General features: G+C 34.3%; 1 protein-coding gene across 6 annotated transcripts in view; it reads right to left on the bottom strand.

Moving 5' to 3' along the window:
• Positions 1 to 25,983, bottom strand: part of NIPBL (NIPBL cohesin loading factor) — a 201,090-nt gene that overhangs the window by 18,994 nt on the left and 156,113 nt on the right. For 5 of the 6 annotated variants that reach the window (XM_082382141.1, XM_082382143.1, XM_082382146.1 and 2 more), the window contains 11 exons: positions 25,456 to 25,590; positions 24,586 to 24,684; positions 23,698 to 23,751; positions 10,816 to 10,924; positions 9,172 to 9,308; positions 4,607 to 4,747; positions 4,391 to 4,484; positions 3,799 to 3,953; positions 3,248 to 3,338; positions 1,108 to 1,281; positions 541 to 731 (listed from right to left, as the gene is read on the bottom strand). In XM_082382141.1, the coding sequence (XP_082238267.1) occupies positions 541 to 731; positions 1,108 to 1,281; positions 3,248 to 3,338; positions 3,799 to 3,953; positions 4,391 to 4,484; positions 4,607 to 4,747; positions 9,172 to 9,308; positions 10,816 to 10,924; positions 23,698 to 23,751; positions 24,586 to 24,684; positions 25,456 to 25,590 (1,380 nt within the window). The remainder of the gene's footprint in view (positions 1 to 540; positions 732 to 1,107; positions 1,282 to 3,247; positions 3,339 to 3,798; positions 3,954 to 4,390; positions 4,485 to 4,606; positions 4,748 to 9,171; positions 9,309 to 10,815; positions 10,925 to 23,697; positions 23,752 to 24,585; positions 24,685 to 25,455; positions 25,591 to 25,983) is intronic. The other variant, XM_082382144.1, reaches the window with a different exon arrangement.

Raw genomic sequence — 25,983 nt, 5'->3', positions numbered from 1 at the left:
ACATCAGAATTAGCTGCCAATCCCTTGTAGTACTAATATGTCTTGAGTACATCATCTAGTCTACACATTGGTGTTTTGAAGTGTTGGGTACTTGATATTACTTCCAATTAAAGATGAAGGAACTGAGTTCAGATTATATAGGTTATTTTTCTGTGGACTAAAATCCACCCTGTTTAAGATAGATTATACTCTTAACCCCAGTTACATTACATATTTGACATTACATACTGTTGGTTCTTAGAGATAAGAGTCAATGTCAATTAAAACATATCTATCATTTCAGAAGAAATAATTCGGAGTACGTATTCTACAAATATAAATTGGAAGTTTGTTTAATAGAGACGTTATGAATATATGGGTATTTTGCAGTAAAGACAACCTAAAAGATGGACTAAAACTTGGATTCTTAAGAGTTTGGGACAAAAAAAAACCTCACCAACTAAGAGGAATAAAGAACTACTTATTTTCTAATCACCATGTCTTCAAATGGCAACAAATTTGGCTCTTTTGCTAAGTGCCGCTGCTATAAAACATACTTACCTGAACTGGATGAATAAGACCTTGGTTTAGAGTCAATGCGATGACATTTAGGGCAAAGTGGCGTACACTTGATTGGGTGTGAAAAAACGCCTCGAGCACCTGTTTGAGGTAAAGCTGCATGATGGAACTACTCATCCCTGAGGAAACATCACCCATTTCTTTTAAATCTTCCTGTTTTGCAACCTTCTTCCCTACAAAAGGAAGTAAACACACTAAGAACATGTATATTAACTTTACTAAATACTCTAAATTAGGCCACAACCAAAAGCACAAAATGTTATAGCTGGCCCAATGGTTCTCAATTTTTTTTTTTTTTGGTGGGGGGTCTGTTAGAGACTCCTTTGAGAACCTGATGAGAACTATAATCTCTCTCCCTCCATCAAAATGTTAACATCTGCACATATATTAAATTTTATGAACTACTTTAGGGAGTTTATGAAGGATTCTTCTTTAACTGAACTCCTTTATCTAATAGATACGGAATTTTAGGTATCTGGATTAAAAAAGAGTCATAGGGTATGCTAACTGCAGCTACACTGTGCATTTTGAAAGTATGTTTTTACTTACAGTCTCTATCTGCCTGCTGCATACGTGTATCTTCTTCTTGTAGGTAGGTCTGGAGGTTTTTTAACACCTGTATTTTTAAATTTACTGAGGAGTTTTTATCAGATAAAATATTATTGTATAGATTTTTCACCTCTTGCTCAAACATTAGACTTGGATGCTGAATAAAGGCAAATCCTAAAGAAGAGAGAAAACAAAAATTCTCTTGATATATTCATATTAAAATTAAATATAACATTTAATGAAAATGTTGATAAATTATATAAACAGCTCCTTATTTCAAAAATTAAAACTTAAAATGACTGGAAGAATATGCTGGTGGCCTTACCTAGAGAAGTATTAGAGCAGGTACTTCTTTCCCCACGAATTAAAAACAAGAAATTGCATTTCAAAGGAGAATTTCACACAAGAGGAAACCTTGAGGAGGGAGCAGGGCCTAGTGGCTAGGGGAGTGGATTAGGAGTCAGGAGTCTTGGGTTCTATTCCTGGCTCCACCACTGACTTGTAGTGTGACCTTAGGTGAGTCACATAATATCTCTGTGCCTCAATTCTCCATCTGTAAAATGGGGACAATAATATTTACCACCCACCTACCTCAATGGGATATTTTCAGGATTTAAGAGGTAATGTCTGCAAACATTTTTTAGATCCCTAGCAGAAGGTACTACCTTGGAGCTATTAAATATATATATATTGAAATATATTCATTTGATGAAATGGAATAATTCTAAAATAAAGCTTAAAATCTTCTGTTTATTTCTCATATATCATTATAATTGAAGCCACAATGCTGAATTCTACAACCACAAGTTAATAAGCAGCAAAATAATATTGTCCATGTTTATGTATACAAAATGCTTATTTATGTGAGATAAAATGAAGATCCTTGATGACAGCAAGTATTATGGATGCCAAATAACAAACTAAATTCAAAGCATAGAGTGATCAGATAACTAGCCCAAGGTGACACAGGATAACTATGGCCCAGGCAAGATGTCTTTTATTAACTAGTCTAAAGGCACTATTTTCTGGATAGTGCTGCAAGTTAAAATTTACACTCTTTGTTCTCTGAATTAGATGTAACACTATTAGTTTTTGCCACTTTATAGAATGTATGTCCAGATTGAATATTCAAAGGTATACATTTGACTTAAAAGATAATACTCTATCAATATAACTCTCTAGTAAGTGATATCTGAATTTTTACTATATTTGCTATATGTAATTTTCTGAAAGAGATGAAGGAATAAGATATTAAGATTTAAATTTATTTAAAGAAATCAGTAAACATTTAATGAAGTTTGGGTGACTTAGAAATATCAGCAACTGTCCATGCATATTAAATTATAAACCTTGCTAATGCTGCCAAAATAAAATTTCTAAATAAGTTGTTAACCTTACTGAGTAGCTTTACATGTGTTTGTACAAAACAAAACAAACAACAACAACAACACAAAAACCTGGAGAGAGTGCTCTTCTACTAATTTTTTTACAGTGCATTCAATTCAGGTACTTTAATTCTATCCTTCTCATATTTCTCCCATATACCAATATCTTTCCAGATAAGCCACAAAGACCTAACCTTCTGCAAAGACATGTATTTATTACATCAATGCTCCCTGAACAATAATACAGGAAAAGTATACATCCAAATTGTTCCTGTGGGGCTGTTTACCCTGTGCTTCTATATAAATAAAAGTTTGGGTAGACTGCCCATTGTTTTCACTTTAGAAGAGGCAGACACATATAATGACAAAACTTTGCAAAGAAAAAGAACAATTTAAAAAATACGCAACAGCACAAATTCTTCTATATCACCTTTCTTTATTAAAGTATTTTAATGAATGTTTTTATGAAACCCTATGAATTAGGGGTAGAAGAATGTATTGTCATCTCTATTTTACTAATGAGGAAACTGACAAATAGAAGTTACATGACTTGCTCAAAGTCACCCAGGAAGTCACTGGATGAACCAATAATGGAACCCAGTTGTTTTAATCCCCAGACTTATATTCGAGATATCAGATCCTACTTTAAACAAAAACATACTTAAATAACTCACCAGTTTAAATTCACAACATTTTAAAATTTGCTCAACCTCTCAAACAACTTAAAAATATGAAGAAATTTAGACTTATCTTACCTAGACCAATGATAGCTTTTGTTTGTACTTCTTCATCTGAATGCTTTGTAAAATACATCAATAGTTCAAGTACCTTATCCTTTATGTTAACCTAAGGGGGAAAAAAACCATGTTAAAGTATATAAGGAAGAGTTAACTTAGATCGGTTTTCAACTATAAAGGAAAAAAATACCTAAAAGCAAACAATGAGAACTTCCACATGTGAACTTTACTAAAGAATAATTCACCAATACATTTATAAATCCATGAATTTTAGAACAGTGGCATTCATTGAGAATGTCAAAAAAATGAACTCCTGCTGACATAAACAGTGTGCCTACTAACACAAAGCTGATATAACTTGTGTAAACTTATCTTATTAGGACCGGTAACAAACAGTTCATGGATCAGAAGCCAGTCTGAGGGCCATGTTTTGAGTAGCACTGTTTCAGAATTAAACCAGACTACCCTAATGCCGCCTTCATCCTGAGTCATTATAGTCATTTTCAATGCCCAGGGTCACACAGTTCTGTTTTTAAAGCATACTAAATAATAAATATTAGGATCTTTACCTTACTGTTGCCTTTAAAATCTTCCAGATCAAAATCAAAATGCCGACATAGTGCTCCAACAGTGAAAAGGGATCTAAGAAGTGCTGGTTTGTTTGTTAGCAGTGAAGTGTTATTTGGGTCCTCTTGGTGCTGACTTTTTAATTTTGAAATGGCACCTAATAAAATAAGTAATATTTATTTATAACAAACCCTCTATCCTTAAATTGTTGTGTTCAAACAATTACTGCTAATAAATTAAAATTAAATTTTACTAACGGTTCTAAGTATTAAACGTCTAGAAATATAAGGGCATTCCATTGAGCCTAAAAGAATTAATGTAAGAAAAAAATATTTAAATTTTATTGTACATAGTAGGCAAAAAACTTACCAACATTTACTTATGAGGAGACAAATTTCTGAAGTAATCATACTGGGTTATTAAGGGAATATAAAAGATACCAGAAAATATTGCTTCTGAGAGTGGACCGGCGGCGAGGACAATCACACCTCTTATAATTCCCTTGATACTACCTTTTATCAGATGTGTTAAAAAGGAACTGTATACACTGCAGGATCTAGCAGAATAATTTTAAAGCCCAGGCACTGAACTTACCATAGTATCTATTGAAACAGGCCCACACAAATTTAAAATTTTGTGTCACTTTATTTACAACTGCCCCAAGACAGCTTACACAATGTTGCACTACCTAAAAGAGAGAAAATGTTACTGTTTAGACAAAAGTTAAAGACAAAGGTAAAAACACAAGATTAAGTTATCATTTGTGAATTATGTACTGATCAACACAGAGATGGTAAAGTGGATGCTTACAGTCATGCCATATTTGATGATAAGCTTCATTAGATCTTCTTCAATAGTGGCAAGGAAAGTTTCACTTGGATGCTCCATCAGTGGTACAACCAGCTCTAGGATTTTTGCAACATTGCAGATAACCATGAAATCATTTTGTGTCTATAAGGATAAAATTAGTGCTTTATGAATAACAAAATCTGAAAACAAACTATATACAGCTTTATGTAGTTGGGAGGTTTGGTATTATTTATATATATATGTATATTTATATAAAGCTTTTTTTCAAAAAAAAAACATTATTAGAAAAGAACTTCTTTAAAGAATGAAGGGAAGAAAAGCAGATAGTGACAGGAACCTGGATTCTAGCTCTGTCACTAACTTACCATGTGATCTTTGGGTCACTTATTCACAATGCTACAGTTACTCTTTTCCTTCCTAAAATGCACTGTCAATTCTGAACAATAGTGTTTAACAGAGTATTTTACCAAGACTGGTATCGTTTTCAAGATTAGTATTTTTCAAACTAGGGTATGTTAACTCAGTAGTTCTCAACTGAGGGTGACTTTGCCCTCCAATGGATATTTGGCAATATATGGAGACACTTTTGGTTGTCACAACAGGGGCATGGGGGTGCTACTGGCATCTGGTGGATTGAGGCCAAGGGTACTGCCAAAAATCCTACAATGCTCAGAATAGCTCTTGACAACAAAGAATAATCTGGCCCTAAATGTCAACAGTGCTGAGGTTGAGAAGCCCTGTGTTAACCCTTCTCATGATAGATGAAAATGTGGAATCCCAGAACTAGGTATAAGGCTCCTTTATTTTAAAACTTAGAATATTATAGTACAATTTTTCTTAATTTTAAAAGTTTTAAAGTTGATTAAAAACTAAGCGGTTTAAAAAATAGGTAGAACATTAAGAAATGAAAAAACCAAAAAACAAAGGGGACTTCCCTAGCGGTCCAGTGGTTAAGACTCTGCACTTCACTGCATGGGGCGTGGGTTTGATCCCTAGTCGGGGAACTAAGATCCCACATGCCAGGCGGCACAGCCAAATAAAACATCTTAAAAATAAATAAATAAAGTAAAAGCTAGTGATTTTAAAAAAAAAGGTATTAAAGGATTTACAGTAAAAAGTCTCTTTCCTACCCCTGTCCTCCAGTCACCCAGTGGTGTCCTTGCCCATAGGCAACTAAAGTTACTAGTTCTTTCTTTACTTTCCTTTCCTCTTCTCTCCCTTCCTTCCTTCCTCTTTCTTTCTTAAGGTTTTAACATATGTTTTTTTATCTAGCCAAGTTATCATTCCTTATTCTTTTTTTTTTTTTTTAAAGATTTATTATTTATTTATTTTTGGCTGCGTCGGGTCTTAGTTGTGGCATGCAGGATCTTCGTTGAGGCAGGCAGGATCTTTCATTGCGGTGTGCGGGCTTCTCTCTAGTTGTAGTGTGCGGGTTTTCTCTTCTCGAGTTGTGGCGCGCAGATTCCAGGGTGCGTGGGCTCTGTAGTTGTGGCGTGTGGGCTCTGTAGTTTGTGGCACGCAGGCTCAGTAGTTGTGGCACGTGGGCTTAGTTGCCCTGTGGCAATGTGGGATATTAGTTCCCTGACCAGGGACTGAACCCGCATCCCCTGCATTGTAAGGCAGATTCTTTACCACTGGACCACCAGGGAAGTCCCTCAGTCCTTATTCTTAGCAACAGGTTTTTGACACTCATTTTGAACTCTTTGAGCTTATTATTACCTCATTGGTTAAAAACTTTCTGACCTTACATTCATCCTTCCTTTCAGGATACACACAGGATTAAATAAAAAAATAGGCTAAGATGAATATTTTTTTTTCTAAGTAACATAGATGTCCTATTGTTCCCTGCCATCTCCCACTCCCACCTCCTTTAAGCAACAGGGGATGAGTTAAAGTGGGTGTAGGGATAAATTAGTTTTTGTCAAGTAAGATAAATTCATTTGATAATCACTGCCGAAATTTTACTTAAAAATATGTAGTAAAAAATTTTTGAAACATAACTGGCTTGAAAAATCAAGTAAATGAAGTATCTTAAATTCTAGAAGGAAAATTTAAATGAAGACGTAAATCATGAACGAAAAGAGCTGTAGAATGTAAGAAATATTTGAAATGAATATACATAAGATAGTTCAGTATCTCAAACATTTAAAGAGTTTTCAAAAAGAGGTCCACAATTCAAAGGTAAAATGGGCAAATGATAAGAACAGTCAAATCACAGAAAATCAAGTCCAATTGGTTAATATCATAAAAAAGATGCTCAACCTTCTTAGAAATCAGGGAAGGGAAACTGAAGCAACAATGAACTATATTCTTTTACACCTGTTAGACTGGCAAAGAGTACAAAAATGACGCAGATTGTCATTTACTGGTTTCCAAAGAGGCTGTGAAACATGTCCACCAGCAATCTGGAAAGATCTATTCAAAACCAAAACCAAAACTAAAAAAAATTCCTTCAATCTGGGAAGTTAATTCTTCGGAATCTATCCCAAAGGAAAAAAAGCACCAGTATTTAAAAGTATATGAATAGGAATGATTATTAAGGAATTGTCTGTAGTGGCTATCAATAGGAAACAATGTAAATAAATACCTGCCAAGATGGGAAATGGTTAAATAAATCACAGGACGTCCATAAGATGAATAATATGTAGCCATTCAAAAGGATGAATTAAACATATATCAGTTGTTTTGAGATTAGTAAAAATGCCTAACGGATATGTATATAACATGACCTGATTTTTTAAAAATGTGGTCAACCATTTGTATATTTGTCTATGTGTGCCTACAATTATAGAAACATGGATAGAGTGGCAAGGATATTCCAGATTGCTTATCTTGAGAAGAGGAGGAATAAAGATGGGGGTAGGATATAAAAAACAAAAAAAATTTTAAAATGTGTCTATTATATTTATGAGATGGCCTTATTTATATATAAAACATTATATTGGTGTATATATAAAAATATGTATATATGCATAACAAATTATACAAAACGTTTTCAAAGTAACCTTGCTTTAAAAAAATATTGACTGAAACGAGGACAATTTATAAAGGTTCCATTATAGTTCAGATTCTAGAGGCAAGCCATGGTGTTGAATTCTAGTTTTGGGACTTGTTAGCTGTGTGACACTGGGCAAGTTAGTTATATTCTCTAAGCTTTCGTTTCCTTATCTGTAAAACTGAGATAATAACGGTACCGACTTCACAATGTAAATGAGATAATGTATGTAAAATTCTTCACAGTGTTTGGCACTGCGCTCAATAAATATTATCTATTATTATTAGCCACAGATTACCTATTAATCAGTTTATTTCTGGATCTAACACCAAGATCTAAGCCTTAAAGGTAGAATTAAATGTTGTCTTAAATGTTGTTTTCAGAAGTACTATATATTGGTTTTTTTAAAAAATAAATTTATTTATTTAATTTTATTTTTGACTGCACTGGGTCTTCGCTGCTGCGCACGAGCTTTCTTTAGTTGTGGCTAGCAGGGGCTACTCTTCACTGCGATGTGTGGGCTTCTCATTGCAGTGGCTTCTCTTGTTGCGAAGCACGGGCTCTAGGCACACAGGCTCAGTAGTTGTGGCTCGTGGGCTCTAGAGCTCAGGCTCAGTAGTTGTGGCGCACGGGCTTAGTTGCTCCGCGGCATGTGGGATCTTCCCAGACCAGGGCTCGAACCCATGTCCCCTACATTGGCAGGTGGATTCTTAACCACTGTGCCACCAGGGAAGCCCTATATATTGTTTTATATGTTGTTTTTAATGCATTTATCTTCTGGTACTTTCCTCAGTCTTTAAAATTTGTCAGGACATCCTGAAGGTTTTCACCTAGAATTTGTTTATTTAGATCGCCAAAAAAACCTGACCGTGGCAAGAAAACAAATTTAGTAAACGGTTCAAATTAGCTCCTTAGGAACACTGGGAACATAGTAAGTAGGAAACTATTTACATTTATAGGTTTTTAGAGTATTTTAAAATTTAGTGTTATAATAAGCCACTTAACTCACCACGCTGTCATGTTAAGTTGCTAGATTATTTTACTGAAGCAATATTTAATCTTCACATTTGATTTTAGGAAAACACAGTATGTGTAATATTAACTTAAAATAACAGCCTAGCATCTCTGATGATCCTATGTCTTCCATATTCAATATATTGATATTGATATGTTATAAAAATAAATAAAATATATCAAAAATGACAAATGAAAAGCAAAATCAGAATCCAAAAGACGGTGAATTTCTCAGTGACAGGAACTCTGTCTCATTCACCTTTTAAGTCCTAACAATAATTACAACGTTTATTAAGCATTACTGAGGATTTAGCTTGAGGAGTTCACAAAGAAATGGGACTTGAACTTTATTTATAATACCTCAGAAAAATGATGTTTGTAGATAACTTGCCACAAATATTAGAACATACATTTGAGTACATAACCCAGTTGATCTGTCAGTGAAAATGACTGTCATCTATCAGTGAAAATGTGGATGACACAATGTGAATTCTAAATTTAAAATATTTACTACATGGTTTATATAAGAGAAAAATAGGACAGCTCTAATACTTACACTACATTTAGTGGTAAGATATGGTTGCATAGTCATGGCATGTTTAACCATGAGCTGGGGTCTTATTTTGCTGAATAAGAACAAAGTGGTTATGCAAGCTACCAATCTTCCAGAATTCACACCTTTATTGTCAGAGTCTGGAAAAACAAACAGAGAAATAAGACACTAAAGTATGACAAGGCAGTGGAAATTATACAGAATATTATTTAAATTACTCAATACTATCCCCTGAATAGATTCAGTACACGCCTGAATACAACAGATTAGCATTTCTTATGATGCTAGACTTCCTGCATTTCATTTTTTCTTTGTTATATAGTATTACATATATTAAGGATAAAGGACAAAGAGGCTGCACTGGGGAAGGCAAGTTTTACACTGAGGGGAGTAGGACTGAAGTTAAAAAGTAGAATGAAAGTTGGGAAGTTTAGAGATGGAATTTTCAGAATAAACATGGTGTTGATTATATCTAAAACTGGATGGAAATGAGTATGGGAAAGAAAATTAGCAAAGGAGGACAAAGACAATTTAGCTGAGGTGATACTGTGTTTAAGGGTATTGGGGAAAAAAAGAGATGCTGCTGTGGTAGAAGAATATTAGAAGACAGGAATGATAAGAAGGTGGACCAGTGCTGTATTAGAAAAGTAAACAAAATGCTGTTCAGGTGAGAGGAAAATGTTGCTAGTTAGGAGATAAAATGTTTCTTGGTTCTCAGGAGTTTTTAGAGGAGATTAGAAACTTTTTAACATTAAGTGACAACAGTATCACCCTTAAAATCTAGGATAGGGAAAAGTAGGGGAAACAACAAAATATACAAAGAAAAAGAGGTAAACATGGAAAATGAAAAAAAAAATTAAAGAAAAAAAACTGCAATAAAAATATAAAGAATATCAACAATTTTACCATAAATGATACCTCTGTATAGAGGCAACTGGCCCCCAATTCTGAAAACTGACTGAGGCTGACTATTGTTCCTCGTTAACGTACATTAGGGGATGGGAAATAATGTTAGTCTTGTGTGCTTTTAAGCAATAGATATCAATTATGACTTTTATAGTTTTATATAATTATTTATATTTTCATTAACTTCAATTTTGTGACTGATAGTGTGATAAATAATATAAAATATTAAATATTTAAGGAGTTTCTCAATTAAAAAAATATTAACAGCTTTCTAGGTCAAGATTAAGCACATTTTATATAATAATTATAAATGATATTAGGTATATACTGCAAATCTTTTAAAAACATTTTTATAATAATTAAAACAATTTCATTTTGATAGAAAATTTTATATAATTTAAAAGATATTGAAGTTTTTGGATGAGTGCATTTGGCTAAATACATATTAGCCCCTGGACTTACTTTAATTCCTGTTCATTATGACATCTAAAATTATGTGCTATTGAAAGATATGTGGAAGAGATAAGTCCTATGCTTTTACTGTACTGCTCTAGATAATATTACTCAACCGTAACAATATAACCTAGGATTCAACACCAAACAAAAAACAGATTTCATTTAAAAGTGAAGTAGTTAATTATTAGGCTAAGCAGAGCTAGAGGAAAAAATGAGAAATGTGCCCAAAGTATTTTAAAGTATCTTATAAAATCAACTTAACGACCAATATATAAAATGTCTTACCAGCTAGAGATTCCTCATATTTAAGAATGTGCTCAACTAGGTTATCAACAAGTTGAGTACAAGCTTTCTTCACAGGTTTATATGAGGAATCCTCTTCGGACTTCAACAACTATATATGTGTATATATAAAAAAAAAAAAAAATCCCAGTATAATTATTCATTAGACAATAATAATATAAACGCATTTAATGTGTCCATAAGTAATAAGCTTTTCAACTGGTTATTAACAATTTAATACTGAAAATGCAAATTAATAAACAAAAATATGTAACAAATATTTTAAAATATCTTATAAACCAGTAATTTATAGATACTTTCAAACAATTTTAGTATGAAGTTATTTAAATTGCTATGTGTAGGACCTAAGGTAGAATATGAGAGAAATGAGAACGGTGACCTTCCCTTAAGAGTACCACTCAATGTTAGTTGAATGATTTTAAAGAATGAGAATTCCATTCCTTATTATTTCAAGTTCTTTGATGTCTCAAAAAAGTATATTATGGGTTAATTACATTTTTAAAATAATTGTAACTACATCTGAATTGCACCTTATAATTCGCAATTATAAAACACAAGGCTGGATTTCTTCCCTGTGTTATCTTTACCAAGTTATTAATAAACAATGTTAGAAAAAATGATATGAGGAAAAGAGATCAATCTAACTATAGCCAAAAAATAAACCAATCCAATCTTTCATAATAATCAGAGGTCAATGGTAAAGTCATCTAAGGTATATCTGTTTTGTTAATAAAGAACAGCTAATACAATTCTGGGGCTATTAAAGAAATTGAAATGTTTAATTTCTGTCAAGAGTTTCAGTGCTGTCCAATGTAACTTTCTACAATGATGGATATGTTCTATATCTGTGCTGCCCATTATTGCTGCTACAAGCCACATGCAGCTACAAAACACTTGAAATGTGGATAGTATAACTGAGGAATTAAAAGTAAATAAAAATTCAAGTTAATTTAAATGAAAAAACATGTGTGGCTAGTATGGGACAGCACAAGTTTAAACTTTCACTACAATATGCGTGGATGATTAAAACTGATAGCAATCAGCATAACATATCACACACATTTCCCCTGCTCCCTCCAATTTAAAGAAATAAATCAAAGCAAGAGAACTTCAATTTACCCAGTTACAACTCCGAACAGCAAATTCTCCTTGTCCTGCTCTATAACGCAACCTTAAGCAGCTATTAAAATTATATGCTACCCTGGTCTTTTTCAGGCAGGAGTAGAAAACAATCTCCTCACCTGTTTTTTCTTTCTGCTCTCCAAGACATCAAGTATTAATCATAAATTTTAGTTCACGACATTGCCAATACTGGTATGTGCCCTTTTAAAGTATTTACTTATAAATATAAAGATGTACTATGAACCTAACTCAAGAATATTTCCAATAACTTATATTTTCCAATGTACTCCTTCTTTTATCCCATCTTCCTGTCTAACTTTCAAGGTACCACTTATCAGGAATTTTACCATTTCTTTGCTTAAAAAAAATTGTCTAAGTTAAATATTGTTTATAGTTTTGCTGGATTTTCAACTTTCTGAAAGGTATCATACTGGATGTAGTCTTCTGCGATGTGCCTTTTTCACTCAACATGTCACTAACTGTAATCCAGGTTGTTGCATGAAACTACTTTATTCATTTTCACTGCTATACGACAGGCCGTTGTATGTCTATACTGCAATTCATTTATCCATTCTTCTGAAGATAGGTTAATTAAAATTTTAGTGGCATTAACGAACATTCTTGTCTCCTGGTGCACATATGCAAGATTCTCTTGGGTATATACCTTGGCGTGGAATTACTGGGTCATAGGATATATGAATGTTCAACTTTATGAAATAATGCTAAATGTAAAAACTTTTGTTGTAATATTTTCTCAGCACCAGTGTTTAAGAGATGCTATTTAATCCATCTTTTCTCCGTCATTTGTTATCACCTAACTGCAACTTTTGCCAATCAAATGGGTGTAAAATGTGGTCTTGATTTGTATGTCCTATATTACTATGAGGCTGAATACCTTATAGGCCATGTGTGCTATCTCCTCTATGAACTGCCTATTCATGACTTTCTCCTGTTTTCCTACCAGGACTCCTGCCTTATACTGGTTTGCAGGACAGGAGTTCTTTACATATTTTTAACAATGATCCTTTGTTAGTTATATGTGTATCAAATATCTTTCCCAGTTTGTGACTTGTGTTTTCTTGATTCATAAATGTTCCTCATTTTAAGGCAGTGAAATTTATCAATCTTTCCAGGTTAATGGCTTTTGTGACTTAAGAAATTCTTCCCTAAGAAAGGTCAAAAATATATTCACACATATACTTTCTTCTGTAAATTTTAAAGATTTCCTTTAATCTATATGGAATTGACTGCTGAGTTGATTAAAAAAAAAAAAAAATCCTTATGGATAGCCACTTGGCCCAGTCTCATTTATTGAAAAATCCATGCTACCTTAATTACTGTATCTCTAAAAATAAGTCCTGATATTTGTTAAGGCATATCAGTGTCCCTGCATTTTCAGAAGTGACAATTATTTTCAGCTCTTTACTTTTCCATATACATTTTTAAATCACTTTGACATGTTTGATGAATACTTTTCGTTTTTGATTTTGATGAGATCTTTTAATATCTTTCCATTTTGCATGATTTTCATTTTAGGTTTTATAGTTTATTCTCTGTCAGATTTTATTCCTAGTTTTACTAGAAGTTATCATTCAAGGGTATTAAATTTTAACAATGATTTCTCCTGTATCCTGACATGATTATTTTTTGTTTAATGTTAAATCATACACACGTGTGATGTTAAACCAGCCCCATGATATGCATGCATAGATATATGTATATATGTGTGCATATGTGTATGTAAACATATACAAATCTCTATCCATCTTTTTGATGCATTTCAAAGTAAGCTGCAGACATCAGTGTATTTCCTCTTTTTTCCTTTTGAGATAAAATTTACATGAAATATGTACAAATCTTCAGTATATACTTGCCCGGTTTTGTTAAGTGTATTCACCTATATAAGTCAAACTCCCTATTAAGATAAGGGACAGTCTTTCTCCATCTTTAACTTATATCAGGATCATCTGCAGACTTCGTTTAGGTGGGCCCCTACTTCAGAGTTATGGATTAATTAAGTCTGGGGTAAAGCCTTAGAACTTCACTTCTAACAAGTCACAGGTAATCTTGACAACTTTTAGAACCACTGATATAGATTATTACCATCACCCCTGAAAGTCCCCTCATGTTCCTTTCCAGTCAATCCCTGGCCCCCTGCAACCACTCTTCTGATTTTTTTCCAATATAGATTAGTTTAGCCTCTCCTAGAGCTTCATATAAGTGGAATCATAATATGTACTCTTCTGTGTAAGGCTTCTTTCATTCTGCATGTTTTTATTATTTACCTATGTTGCTGTATGTATCAATAGTTTGTTCCTTTATGATATGGTGCACTATTAAGTTGTATGGATACATTAGGTTTTTTTAAACCCATTCACTGGCTGATGGAGACAGAGACAGTATTTGACTATAAACTCAGGCAGGAGAAATCAAGCTGCACCTTCAACACTTTGCTTAGAAATCTCCTCAGCTAAACATTCAATTTCATCACTTGAAGGTCCACCTTTCACAAAACACTAGAAGAGAAACACAGTTTAGCCAAGTTCTTTGTCACGTTATAACAAAGACTCACTTTTCTCTGTTGACTGATAGCATGTTCCTTATTTGCATCTGAGACCTCATCAGAATGGCTTTTAACCATCCATATTTCTACCAACATTCTGTACATGATTATATATATGCTTTAAAGAGACGGAAGCTTTCCCTATAGCTCTTCTCTTTTCTTTCTGAGCCCTCATCAGAATTGCCTTTAAATGTCTTCAAAGCAATATCAGTTTTTTTCTAGTATGCACCTCAAAAATCTTCTGGTGTCTACCAACTACCCAATTCCAAAGTCACTTCCACATTTTTAGGTATTTATTTCAGCAGCACCCCACTTATTGATACCAATTTCTTAGTATGGGCTGCTTTAACAAATACCATAGACTATGTGGATTAAACAACAGAATTTATTTCTCATAGTTCTGAAGGTTGGGAAGTGCAAGATCAACATATGGTTGGTTTCTGGTGAAGATCCTCTTCCTAGCCTGCAGATGGCTGTCTTCTTGTTGTATCCTCACACAGCAGAGAGCAGAGAGGTAATTTCTCTCATGTCTCTTCTTAGAAGGACACTAATCTGATTCATGAGGGCCCCACCCTCATGACCTAATTATCCTCCAAAGGCCCCATCTCCTAATACCATCACACCGGGGATTAAGCTTCAACATTATGTATTTTGGAGAGACACAAACATTCAATCCACAGCATTCTTTGAAGAATCCTCTTGAGGAAGGAGTTCCATGCACTACTGAAAATTTATACTGTTAATCCTTTCTCCAACCTTCCCCAAAGGAACCTATAGTCTTTTAACTGTGTTAAATGCACAGGTTAACTGTGCATTGGGGGAAAAAAATTATTAGACGTTTTATTACCAGACACTGGCTCTGAACTGACACTAATTCCAGGAGACCCAAAACATCACTGTGGCCCACCAATCAGAGTAGGAGCTTATGGAGGTCAGATGATCAATGAAGGTATAGCTCAGGTCTGTTTCACAGTGAGTCCAGTGGGTCCCCAAACCCATCCTCTGGTTATTTCACCAGTTCCAGAATGCAAAATTAGAACAGATTTATTCACAGGCTCACAGAATCCCCACGTTGGTTCTTTGATCAATGGAGTGAGGGCTATTGTGGTGGGAAAGGCCAACTGGAAGCCACTAGGACTGCTTCTACCTAGGAAAATAGTAAATCAAAAACAATACTGTATCACTGGAGGGACTGCTGAGATTAGTGCTACCGCCAAAGACTTGAAAGATACAGGGGTTGTGATTCCGACCACATCCTTATTCAACTTGCCTAATTGGCCTGTGCAGAAGACAGATGGATCCTAGAGAATGACAGTGAATCAGCATAAGCTTAAGCAGGTTGGGACTCCATTGCAGCTGCTGCACCAGATGACGTATCAGTGCTTAAGCAAATTAACACATCCCCTGGGATCTGGTGTGCAGCTATTGATCTAGCAGATGCCTTTTTCTCACCCCTGTCAAAGGCCCACCAGAAGCAGTTTGCTTTTAGCTGGCAAGGCCGGCAATACACTGCACTGCCCTGTCTCAGGGGTATATTAACTCTCCAGCCATACATTATAAATTAGTTTGCATGTTCTTGATTATCTTTCCCTTCAACAAGATATCACACTGGCCCATCACATTGATGACATTATGTTGATTGTACGTAGTAAGCAAAAAGTAGCAACTACACTAGACTTATTGGTAAGATGCGTGTGTCAAAGTGTGGGAAATAAATCCAACAAAAATTTAGAGGTCTTTTACTTCAAAGAAATTCCTGGGGGCTTAGTGGTATGGGGCATGTTGAGATATTCACTGTAAAGTAAAGAATAAGATGTTGCAGCTGGTCCCTCCTATAACCAAAAAAATGACTCAACACCTAGTGGGTTTCTTTGAATTTTGGAGGCAACAAATTCCTCATTTGGGTATATTATTCTGGCCCATTTACTGAGTGACCTAAGAAGCTGCCAGTGTTGAGTGGGGCCCAGAACAAAAGAAAAGGCTCTGGAGTAGGTCCAGGCTGCTGTGCAAGTTGCTTTGCCACTTGGGCCATACGATCTAGCAGACCCAGTGGTACCTGAAGTGTTAACGGAAGACAGGGATGCTGTTTGGAGTCTTTGGCAAGCCCCCGTAGGTGAACTGCAGTACAGGCCCTTAGGATTTTGGAGCAAAGCCTTGTCATCCTCCATAGAAATAGCTCTTGGCGTGCTACTGGGCCTCAGTAGATACTGAATGCCTAGCCATGGGCCACCAAATTATCATGCATTCCGAGCTGTCATGAACTGGGTGTTTTCTGACTCACCAAGCCATAAAGTTGGGTGTGAAAAGCAGTACTCTATCATCAAATGTAAGTGGTATATACATGATTAGGTCAGAGCAGGCTGAAGGGCACATGAAAAAACGGCCTAAATGCCTGTGGTTCCCACTTCTGCTACACTACCTTCTCTCTCCCAGCTTGCACCTATGGCCTCAGCTGACCATGGGGAAGACCCTAGGGTCAGTTGACAGAGGAAGAGAAGACTTGGGCCTGGTTTATAGATGGGTCTGCACAATATGCAGGTACCACCCAAAAGTGGACAGTTGTAGCAATACAGCTCCTTTCTGGGATATCCCTGAAGGACAGCGGTGAAGAGAAATTTTCCCACTGGGCAGAACTTGAAGCTGTGCATCTGGTTGTTCACTTTGCTTGGAAGGAGAAATGACCAGATGTGTGATTATATACTGATTCATGGGTCATGGCCAATGGTTTGGCTGGATGGTCAGAGACTTGGAAGGAACATGATTGAAAAGTAGGTGATAAGGAAATCTGGGGAAGAGGCATGTGGAGACATCTCTGAATGGGCAAAATCCATGAAAATATTTATATCCCACATGAATGTTCACCAAAGGGTGACCTCAGCAGAAGAGGATTTTAAAAATCAAGTGGATAGGATGACCTGTTCTGCAGATACCTTCTCTGAGGATATCCGCCTCTTTCCCCAGCCACTCCTGTCATCACCCACTGGGCTCATGAACAAACTATCCATGGTGGCAGAGATGGAGGCCATGTATAGGCTCAGCAACATGGACTTCTACTCACCAAGGCCACACTGGCTATGGCTACCACTGAGTGCCCAACCTGCCAGCAGTAGAGACCAACACTGAGTCCCTCATATGGAATGATTCCCTGTGGTGATCAGCCAGCTACCTGGTGGCAGGTTGATTACATTGGACTGCCTCCATCATGGAAGGGGCAGCATTTTGTTCTTACTGGAATAGACACTCTGGATACAGATTTGCCTTTCCTGCATGCAATGCTTCTACCAAAACTATCTCCTGTGGACTTACAGAATACCTTATCTACCATAATGGTACTCCAAACAGCATTGCTTTTGATTAAGAAACTCACTTCACAGCAAAAGAAGTGCAGCAACGAGCCCATGCTCATGTTCCCGACCATTCTGAAACAGCTGACTTAATAGAATGTGGAATGTCCCTTTAAAGATTCAGTTACAGCACCAGATAGGTGGCAATATCTTGCAATGGCTCAGGCAAGATTCTCCAGCAGGCTCTTATGCTCTGAATCAGCACCGATACATGGTGCTGTTTAGTCCATAGCCAGGATTAGTCCAGGAATCAATAGGTGGAAATTTGAGGGGCATCACTCACTATTACCCCTAGTGACCCATTAGCAAAATTTTTGCTTCTGTTCCAGCTACTTTATGCTCTGCTGGCTTAGAGAGAGGTTCTAGAGAGGGAATGCTTCTACCAGGAGACACAACCATAATCCCACTGAACTGAAAGTTAGTACTGTCACCCAACTACTGTGTGCTCCTCATGCTTCTGAATCAACAACAAAGAAGGGAGTTAGGGTTCTGGATGGAGTGATTGATCCTGACTACCAAGAAGAAACTGGAGTACTACTCTATAATGGAGGTACGGAAGAGTATGCCTGGAATACAAGAGATCCCTTAGGCCATCTCTTAGTATTATACCAGCTGTGATCACATTACCAGTTATAGAAATAAGGACTTTAATTGCCATGAGTATTTCCTACTTATTTTTTCATGAATACATTTGTGTGTGCGTGTGTGTGTGTGTGTGTGTGTGTTGTGTGTACAGAGGTGGGGGAGAGGGAAAGGGAGAGAGAGATCGAGAGGGAAAGTGAGAAAATATCTTTCTTCCCCCCCCTTATTCCTTTATCACGTAACATAAAGTGTACTGACCTCATATCATAGTATTTAAATGTTGTTAATCTGACATCACAGTACTTAAATTATGGGATATCAAGAAGAGTAAACATCACTCAAGGACTTCTTCTGGGGAAGGGGTTAGTGCATTTTTGGTTACATGCATGACAGTTGTATCACGTTAGGTAGAATCATGACCTTGTTATTGTCTTTATTTGGAGATCTAGTATGGTTTAAGGAGATGTATATGGGTGCCAAGTTAACAAAGGGTAGAACTGTGATGGTTAATTCTAAGTGTTAACTTGACTGGGCCAAGGGATGCCCAGTTACTGGTTAAACATTATTACTGGACGTGTTGGTGAGTAAAGGTGGTTCTAAATGATATTAGCATTTGAATTGTGGACTCAGCAAAGGAGATTGCCCTCTCCAATGTGGGTGGGGCTGAACAGAACAGAAGGTAGAGGAAGAGAGAATCCAACCATTCTCTGAGTACTTGAGCTGGGACATTGGTCTCCTCCCACATTTGGACTGGGATTTACACTATCAGCTTCCGAGGTTCAGGCCTTAGGACACAGACTAAACTACATACTAGGGGCTTCTCTGGGTCTCCAGTTTACAGACAGCAGACTGTGGGATTTAAGAGCCTCCATAATCACATAAGCCAATTACTTATAATAAATCTTTTCTCTGTCTCCCTTTCTCAGTATCTTGTTGGTTCTGTTTCTCTGGAGAAACATGACTAATACATGTCCCTTCTGAGTCAATCCCTGGCCCCCTGCAATCACTCCTCTGATTTTTTCCAATACAGATTAGTTTTGCCTCTCCTCGAACTTCATATAAATGGAATCAGAGTATGTAATCCTCCGTGTAAAGCTTCCTTCATTCTGCAGTGTGTTCATTAACGGTCTATGTTGCTGTATGTATCAGCAGTCTGCTCCTTTATGATGTGGAGCACTATCAAATCGTACGGATATATCCGTTTCTCTATTCATTCACTGATTGATGGCAATAAGAGTATTTGATTGTAAACTTCAAGAAGGAGATCTTGTTTTGGACTACAAAGGCCAGGAACAGATGAAATATAGTTTATTCAAGTTTTTTCATTGCCTGCATTTTCTTGTAAACTAAAAAAAGGCTGTAGTCTTAGTTCATAAGCGATGACAATGAGTGGCTCTGTGAAATTAATTCTGTGTACCCACCATAGGCTATGACAGTGGTTTAAATTAATTGAACTACTTTTTAGAAATAAAAAAAAATGTAAGGACTTTCATGATAGAACTTTTTCTTTCAAATACTACTGAAAAAAATCACAAAAAAGCTATGAATTCATTAGGTTATAAGGGAATTGAATTTCCATACATTTACAAAATGTGTATATGTAGTTAGTGGACAGAGTTTGATGCCTGTGTAAATATGAAGCTGTTTCATGTAGTACTTCAAGTTTCCCTAGGAAATCATATTCCATGAATTGGGAATCACTGATCTATACGAAGCCGACCCAACATAAAAATAATAATGAGAAATATCTGAAATTGGACAGAATGGAATGTGTGTACATGAATCCATGTGGAAACAGTAAGAGTGCTAATTATTTTTGATTCAAGAATTTCAAACAATTCCAGTAGTCCCTTTGTATCCTTCCCAGCTTCTCTTAAAATTTATGCACAGTGTTGTTACAACTGCTAAGAGTGGTTATATCTCCATCAGATGTATTTATATAAATATTTTTTAGTTTTCTTTATTTCATTAAACTAAACTCTGCTAGTCTAATGACTGTATCAGAAAGTCACAATGTCATTTTGGTAAACTAAATTGTTGGCAGAAACTAAAGTAGGAAAGCAATGAATAGGGAGCAACAGAAAGCAATGAACTAAAAGAGGACTAGAGAGTAAAGATATAAAGAATATAAAACTACTGCTAAGAGGTTATAAATCTAGTGTTCTCTTTTCTACTTCCAACTTGCTAATAACACATAGGGATATTATCTTAGATTCTTTTTATTAATACTAACTAATGACATTTCTGATAGCTATACTTAATTCTTACTTAAACATTTATTACAATTATCACATGAAACGTTGTTGTAGAGCTTTCTAGGAATTATTATGTCCCCTTTGGAATGGCTGACATAAATATAACTAAGACAGTCATAAGGCTCTATAATATAGAGCTAATTATTTGACTTAGGAGGGAAAGGATGTCAAATATATCATGTAAAATTATAAAATGGAAGATGATTGATGAAGAGAGTCCAAGACATTACAGACTGGATAACAGAGGCAAACATCATGAGGATGCTTAAAAAAGGCATCTTAAAAATTTTTTAAAAGCAACATATTACTACATACTACCAGAGGGCTAAAGTTAAAAAGAATGACAATACCAAGTACTGGTGAGGATGTGGAGCAACTGGAACATTGCTGGTGGAAATGCAAAATGGTTCAGCCATTTTGGAAAAACAGCTTGGCAGTTTCTCACTCACCACATGACCCAACAATTACGATCACAGGAATTTACCCAAGAGAAATGAAAACACCTATCCCCACAAAAACTTGCACACAAATATTCATAGCAGGATTATTCATAATAGTCCAAACTGAAAACAACCCAAAAGTCCATAAATTTGTGAATAAAGAAATTATTATACATCCATGCTACTGACACTACTCAGCAATAAAAAGGAATAATACATTAATACACCAGCAACATTCTGCTAGTTAAAAGAAGTCAAACACAAAAGACTACATGTTGTATGATTCTATTGATATGAAATTCTACAAAAGGGACAACTGTAGTGACAAAAAGTGAATCAGTGTTTTCCAAGGACCAAGGGGAGAGGATCAACTACAAAGAGGCACAAGGAAGCTTTTAAGAGTGATATTCTTTACATCACTGTAAATAATTATTAAAGTTAATCAAAATGTACACCTAAAATTGGTGAATATTTTTGCATGTAAGTTATGCCTCAATAAAATAATTTTGATTGATTGTTAAAAATATTGCTAAATACAGTTTTATTACTAAAAGTATTATTAAAAATAAAAAAGTAAACAAATAGACTTAACAGATAGTAAATTATTGACATAATCGAACAGAAAAAATTACTTCATGATAGACTTTTAATGGTATTGTTTAGTGAGCTACAGATAAAAAGAAATGCAAAAAAAATCTTAAACTGTATCCAGTAATCTTACTGTTAATATAGTAGGGCAAAGCAAATAGGAAATTATGTCCACTTCCTTGGAAATAAGATTTTTAGCCTAAAGGAAATAATAAAATCAAAGAAGCAGAATCTCATAATCTTAAATTTGAATTAAAAATATCAATATAAATTCTTTATTTTTTTCTTTCTAAGAAATGTGTATCTTTTAGCTCTATCCTCTGAGAAGGCCCAAAGCTATGATAACCCGTTAGCAATGAACATCCACAGCACCCAGATTATTCCCACCAAAGGGATTCAGGGCTCTTTGGAAAAATGGTTGATTTCAGGTTTGGGACAGAAAATGTATAAGTTGAGTCTGGGGCATCTTGTAGAGGCAGAAAGTAATCAGGCTACAAAAGAGTAATGAGGTTATACCAAAAAGATACAAGATCGATTTGAAGGGACTACCACTGGGCAAAGACGGGACAATTTGAGCTTCAAAAAGAATTATGATTGCAATAAATTAAAATACAAAGATACAAAAATCTTTTAGTTCACACTGATACTGACAGGAAAACTCATTATTCTGAAACTTGATTAAGTAATGGAAAAGAATAAAGTATTTCCCCTGCCCTTCCTGTACAAACTATATTTTACAGTAGCCGAATATTAGGACAAAATTCCTCTTTAAAGAAGAATCCTTGCTAATTAATATGGAATAAATAAAATAACTAGAAAAAAATCAGTATTTTGCAACTTCTAATGAAAATAATGAATCTAGGTAGTGATCTTTTAAATCCAGTCCTGAAAGACTGTATAATAGATGTACCAGGCAATCAAAATCACTGAAAATGTAACAACCAAACATTATGTGCCTCTTGATGTGAGGCAATAATATTTAGCATTGCCTGTGAAGTATTTCTGTCTATACTCCTAAAACTGAACTTCAGTATTAGTAAACCTCTAGATCTAACTTAAGATTTTACAGAAAAAAATGGTGGACAGAGGAACAACTTAAATGACACCAGAAAGAAGAGGTCTATGAAATCCAGAATGTGGGACACTCTACAGGAAAACATGTAAGTGGCATGAAAAAAGGAGTGAAGGGTTGACTATTATAGACTAAGACTTAACAGCCATGTCAACCAAAGCAACCGCAAACCAACTATAAAAATACATTTTTGAGACAATCAGGGAAATGTGAACATCGACTAGGTATTAAATATTAGGAAATAATTTTATTAATATTTATTTTGATATAGATGATAAAGATATTCTGGTTATTTTTTAAAAAGTCATTTCTGTTAAGATCAATACTAAAGTATTTATGGGTGAAATGATACAAAGTATGGGATTTTCTTTATAGTATTACAGCCAAAAAAAAAAAAATTAAAGAAAAAAAAAAGATGGGGGAAGGATAGAGATAAATATTAGGAAAGTGCTAACAATTTTTGAAGCTGGGTGATGGGTACTTCTATCTATTTGAAAATTCTTAAATAAAAAAAATTCATATTTCAATTTATAAAATTTTTAAAGAACACTAATTATGGTTTAATCCTACACTACTATAGGAAATTCTACATATTTTATAACATGTCAAATAATGTAAATATATATTTAATGCAATCTATATACCTATTTATAGATCTCATGTCTATCATCTATATTAAAGGGATAAAAAAATTATCTAGAAGGATGGGAAGATAGAATATCAATATTAGTGATTTAGAAAACTTACTTGTAGCAAGCAATTGAACAATTCATTAAACAGGGATATTAACCAAAACATTCAGCCTAATATATTGAAATAAATTTTCCCTACCACAAAGTATATACTTAAAAAATAACTGAAAAACTTCTTTTAAATCATAAAGTCTACAAAAACTCACGTTTTGAAGAAGTTGCTCAAACCAGTCATAGCCAGTATCTCTGCATGCTGCAACCTAAGGGGAGAAATATGGTGAAACTATCAAAGTCAGAAATTTACTTTAAAATATACTTTTGCTATGCTGTAGCCTCAAGTATATAAATATCCAAAGTTCTAAATTAAAAAAATTATTTTTAGAGTAAACTATTTTTTCAGTGAGCCAATAATTTACCATGTTAAAGAACTTTATTCTAAAAATATCTTAGGAGACATTCAAGAAATTAGTTCAATGTATTGAAATTTTTAAAATGGTATACATTCTGAACGGTATTATTGAATCAAACACTATCAGAAAAATCTGTAAGGTCTAAAAACAATAAAAATGGAAATGTTTGCTTCTTATTTTCCTTCTAGATAGAAGATTTAAAGACAATAGTGAAACTATAGAGTTGATCATGTAATCCGTAATATAAAATTTCTTATGTTCAAAACATGAACAGTATTCTGTGTCAAGAAAAATTGTAGCTTATGTATATAATTAAACATAATGAAACTAATCTTAATTCATGTTTTCTGAAAAAGGTAGAAATTACTATCTCATTTCAGGTTGCCATCCATGGGTTATTGTTATCTTTTTATCCACTTCTCCTTTCCCTTTCAGTTTTCAATCACTGGAAGAATCTGGAGAATTTTAGTATCAGTGCTTAAATCAGTGGATGCCAAAAGTGGGGCTAGGTGAAAACAACACTCTCATCTTACTTGCATCCCTTGAGTACATCCAGAAATATAAAGGAAGGGATGTAGTAGAGAATAACCAAATATCTTGTCATTGTCTCTCCCTTTGTAAGACAAGGCAGACCTCAATGAGGTTTGTATCCACAGGGACCACCCTTGTTCCAGTCCTTCTTACCACATCAGTGATATTTAAAATTTTCCTTGTCATTGCTTCTTTGTCATTGTGTGGAGTTGGAGTAAACCAGAGTTTCTGGAATGTTTCATTTACTAATTTCTAGAAGAAAGAAAAATTTCAAACTAAGTAACTAAAATGAATGTGGCAAAATTCTTAACCCCCAATTCTCGTTAAAGCCCAAAACAGAACTATTAAAAAACAAAAACAATATATAAATAACTAAACAAAACACAAATTACCAGAAACTATTGGTATGACATCCTCAGTTTTTTTTTTTTAAAATCAGCAATTAACTTACAAAAATTATAATCTTTTTCAACTTGGCAATGATTTTAAATGGGTAATACGATGCCTAGTATAGAACTTCTGAAGAGTACACATTCAAATGCTTTTAATCAAACTAAAAACACATTTTTTCTACTTTTGGGGGAGAAGTCGTTAAAAAACAAAAGAAAAAAAACCCAAAAAGAAATATAGGGACAATCATATATACGTAAATTCACTAATGAACTCAGGATTAAACTTTCAACAAAGTATTTACTAATTTAGAAAACCAAGCACATACCATTTGAAAATCAAAATAAACTAAATTTGATAATAAACTTCCTATATACAATGCAATCTCTACAATGATATTAAATATTATAATTGCTAAATTGGTTGGGTAAGATCAGATTTTATTAATTAATGCAAGATCTAGAAATAAATACCTAAGTATGTCTTTTTCTTGAATTTATAATCTAAAATGATGATTCACTTGTAAAGTTTATATATATGTAAATTAACAAAATTTATATAAAATAAACATTTAAATTATTTAAAACATTAATTAAGAAATGAAATTTAAAGTAGTCAACATTTTTATCTCACCTTAATGCCCTCTTCATCATTCACTCTGCGAATCATTTTTACACACATTTCTGTAATTTTTGGAAATGTTGGTTGTTCAATACAGATGTCTCTTAGAATCTTTATTACCCTTTTTCTGACACTGATACCAGTATCCTAGGAATAGAAAGGTATTTTAAACGTCAGCAAAATTGAGATGCTTAGGTGTGTGAAATTTGATAAAATGAAATCAGAAAATACCAACAAGCAGTATATACACTATTTATTAACATGATAAACATGGTCTATATATTTCCTTTTTATATGCTCTTTTATTAGTGTTACTATAAATTTAAGTTATTTTATTACACTGTCTTTGCTTTTAAAATATAATATCTAATACATGGAAAAATATAAAATAGCACTGAACACAAGACTAGAGTATAATAAGCTTGCCAAAATTAAATGGGATAACAAACATGAAACTTTTAGGACAGTGGCGCTTAAACAGCATATGAAGTATATTTAACAAAAATGTTTAACCTAACTCTTTCAAACCATTGTCACTAT

The sequence above is a fragment of the Balaenoptera borealis genome (assembly GCF_965194805.1).
Source record: "Balaenoptera borealis genome assembly, chromosome: 2".
Lineage (NCBI taxonomy): Eukaryota > Metazoa > Chordata > Mammalia > Artiodactyla > Balaenopteridae > Balaenoptera > Balaenoptera borealis.
This window is presented reverse-complemented; position numbering and strand designations above follow the sequence as displayed.